Below are 2,883 nucleotides of genomic sequence, written 5' to 3' on the forward strand. Positions count from 1 at the left end.
GGGTGGGCGGGCGACGGGGCGTCGGGGCCGCCTGGCTGCTGCTGCTGAGCCAGCTCGGGGTGCAGCTCTCGCTGGCCTCCTCCTTCCTCACAGGTAAGGGCGGGCGCGGGGAGCCCCCTCGCGGGGCAGGCGACCCGGGCGGGCTTGACAGCGCCGTTCTCCCCGCCCTGCAGCCCCGCGGAGCCTGAACGGGCCCCGGCCCCGGCCCCCGCGCCCGGCCGCGGCTCCTCCGCCCGGAGGATGGAGAGATCCCAGCCCCCTCCGGGCGCGTTCCTGCCCCCTCCTGAGAAAGTTTTTCCTCACATCCGACCCAAGCTTCTCTTGGTGCGCCCTGAGCCCCTTGCTCCTTGTTCTGCCACTGCGGAGCATCCTCTTTGAAACCCCCCTTCAGGTCGCTGAAGGCTGCTATTAAATCCCCCCCTCTCAGTCTTCTCTTCTCCAGACTAAATAAGCCCAGTTTCCCTCAGCTTTGGCTCACAAGTTGTGTCCCTCAGTCCCCGGACCATTTTTGTTGCCCTCCGCTGGACTCTCTCCAGTTTGTCCACATCCTTTCTGTAGAGGGGGGCCCCAAACTGGACACAGTACTCTAGATGTGGCCTCATCAGTGCTGCTTCTTCCTCCTGCTCCTTCTCCTCTTCTTCCTCTTCCCCTTCCTCTTCCGATAAAACATTATAGATGTAGTTAGGGCATTGGAGGCAGGTGAAGACCTAAGCTCCTTCTTCCTCCCTGCCACCAGAGTGGACTTCACATAAAGAAAGATGTTGAGTCCATTTCTAGGAGTGTTAAGTTTCACAAAGCAATCCCAAGGGGAGAGAATCCAGGGCTAACCAGTGACAGGGGCCTTGAGCTCAAGTGTGACTCCACCAAAAAAAAAAAGATAACGCATTGGATGCCTAGGAGTGTAGTAATGGGACCTCTTCAAAGTGAAGAGTGGAGTGACTAGACATCTTTCCACAGACTGTGATGGGCTATAGGTGGAATCAGTGTGAAAGCATCACTGCTTGCATGAAATTCTCATTGCCGTGGACATGCTAAGAAAAGGAAAAGCATCTCTTTGCTGTAACTGAGCATCCAGCAAAGTCTAGGTCTTGTACAAAATAATAATAAAGCTACTTGTAGCAAAATGCCCCTTTGGAAGTGAATAGGTTCTCTACATTTATTATTCATGCTCTTGGTTAAGACAGACAAATAAAGAGAGAAATTTAAAACTGAGGGCTAGGGACTGTGGAATGAATTAAATTTGAATTTAGATTCTAAAGCCAGCCAGCCAGCCAGCCAATGAATTAAAATTTGAAAGTATTTTTTATTTTGATTTCCATCTCAGGATCAGTTGCAAGATGTGAAAATGAAGGGGAAGTGCTGCAGATACCATTTATCACGGACAATCCTTGCATCATGTGCATTTGCCTGGTAAGTTTGGATTTCAGATCTTAAGAGCACTTCACCCTAGTCTAAAAGTAACTGTACAAAGGCAACACATTATATAATCAAGCCTTGGGTATCTGTTGCCTTTATGTAATACAAGGTTATCTCACTGCTGAGCTAACCAGGAAATATTGCTGTCCATTATCTTGCAATCATATCTTGGACTTTAAACTCATTGACACAGTCTTATGAGTGACTTTAATATGACATTGTGGGACTTACTGTTCACTGCACTCATTATGTGAAGTCATAGCAAACACTGTTTTCTCAAAGTCAGAAATGCTTCAGCATGAAAGAGTCCTGTGGAGATCTTACCTACAAACACAGCAAGGAGGGTAAAGTACAGGGTACTTGTGGATGCTACTGCTTTCAGTCTAGCTCTACCTAATGTCAGACAGTGACTGCTGAAAAACTGCACAAAGGATGAAAGTAAAGGACACAACAAGTTAATAAAGCCATAATATTAAAATAACTTAAAATAAAAAACCTTTAGTTTTACAAGGATAATGCAGTATATATTTCAGGCATCCCTAACTATATTGTAATAAAGGGACAATGGAAGCACACATGATGCTTTTATCAGAAAGCTTTTCTCTGAAGATGACACTGTTATTAGTTCTGGGAATTCAGCTGCTCTAGTAGTTTACAATGATGCAAGTTCATAGTTTTTCCCTGAGGAAATATGCCATATTCTTATACTGGCTTTCAGCTAAGGAAATGCGCTCAACCTAAGACAAATGAGGGTCCGTAAGTTGCTGAAAAATAAATTGGCATGTATAATGTTGTTAAAAATGAAACCAAATCTTAGCTTACTGTATAATGCAAAGAAGAAATGCATGTAAACATAATTCCTCATCCTCTGAAAGATTATTTCATGTTGCAGAGGGTGAGGAAAGAGGTGCATCTTCTGATTATTACCTGTGCAATGATTTCCCTTACTTGACTGAATATCAAGGAGCCTCCACTCTTATTAGTGATAATATTTCTAAAATTCTCAGCACTATAGTAGCTTTATATATAGAAAAGAATGTTCCAGACTGCTTATTGGGAAGCTACTCCATGCAGTTGCAAGAAGCACAGTACCCCGATCCAAAACACACTCAGTTCAACGTGTATTGTTCCATTGATTTCAGTGGATTTTGCATGAGACCCAATGTCAATCTTTAGATATTAATAAGAAAGAACAGATAGTGTATATTTTGGGAAGAAAAGAATGGGATGTAGAGAGTAAAGAAATAAAAGGGGAAAAAGTGTGTTTTATAATGGGTTCTGGATCTTATCTTTCCTAAACATCTGTCACATAACTCCTGCAAAAGGAAGCAAGCAGTGAGGAAGCAATTTACATGGGAAGGAGCAGAAGCCCTGTGTTGGATTAAAAGTAAAGCATGAAGGAAAACACACACACACACACACACACACACACACACACACACACGATCCTCTTTATAGTTTGAATAC

General features: G+C 44.2%; 1 protein-coding gene across 1 annotated transcript in view; it reads left to right on the plus strand.

Moving 5' to 3' along the window:
• Window positions 1–8: 8 nt before the first annotated feature.
• Window positions 9–2,883, plus strand: part of BMPER (BMP binding endothelial regulator) — a gene marked incomplete at its 5' end in the record, with an annotated part of 307,337 nt that continues 304,462 nt past the window's right edge. Inside the window, 2 exons of the mRNA XM_019509034.1 lie at window positions 9–93; window positions 1,325–1,410. Of these exons, the coding sequence (XP_019364579.1) occupies window positions 9–93; window positions 1,325–1,410 (171 nt within the window). The remainder of the gene's footprint in view (window positions 94–1,324; window positions 1,411–2,883) is intronic.

The sequence above is a fragment of the Gavialis gangeticus genome, unplaced genomic scaffold, assembly GCF_001723915.1.
Source record: "Gavialis gangeticus isolate Ggan-Ray unplaced genomic scaffold, GavGan_comp1, whole genome shotgun sequence".
Classification (NCBI taxonomy): domain Eukaryota; kingdom Metazoa; phylum Chordata; order Crocodylia; family Gavialidae; genus Gavialis; species Gavialis gangeticus.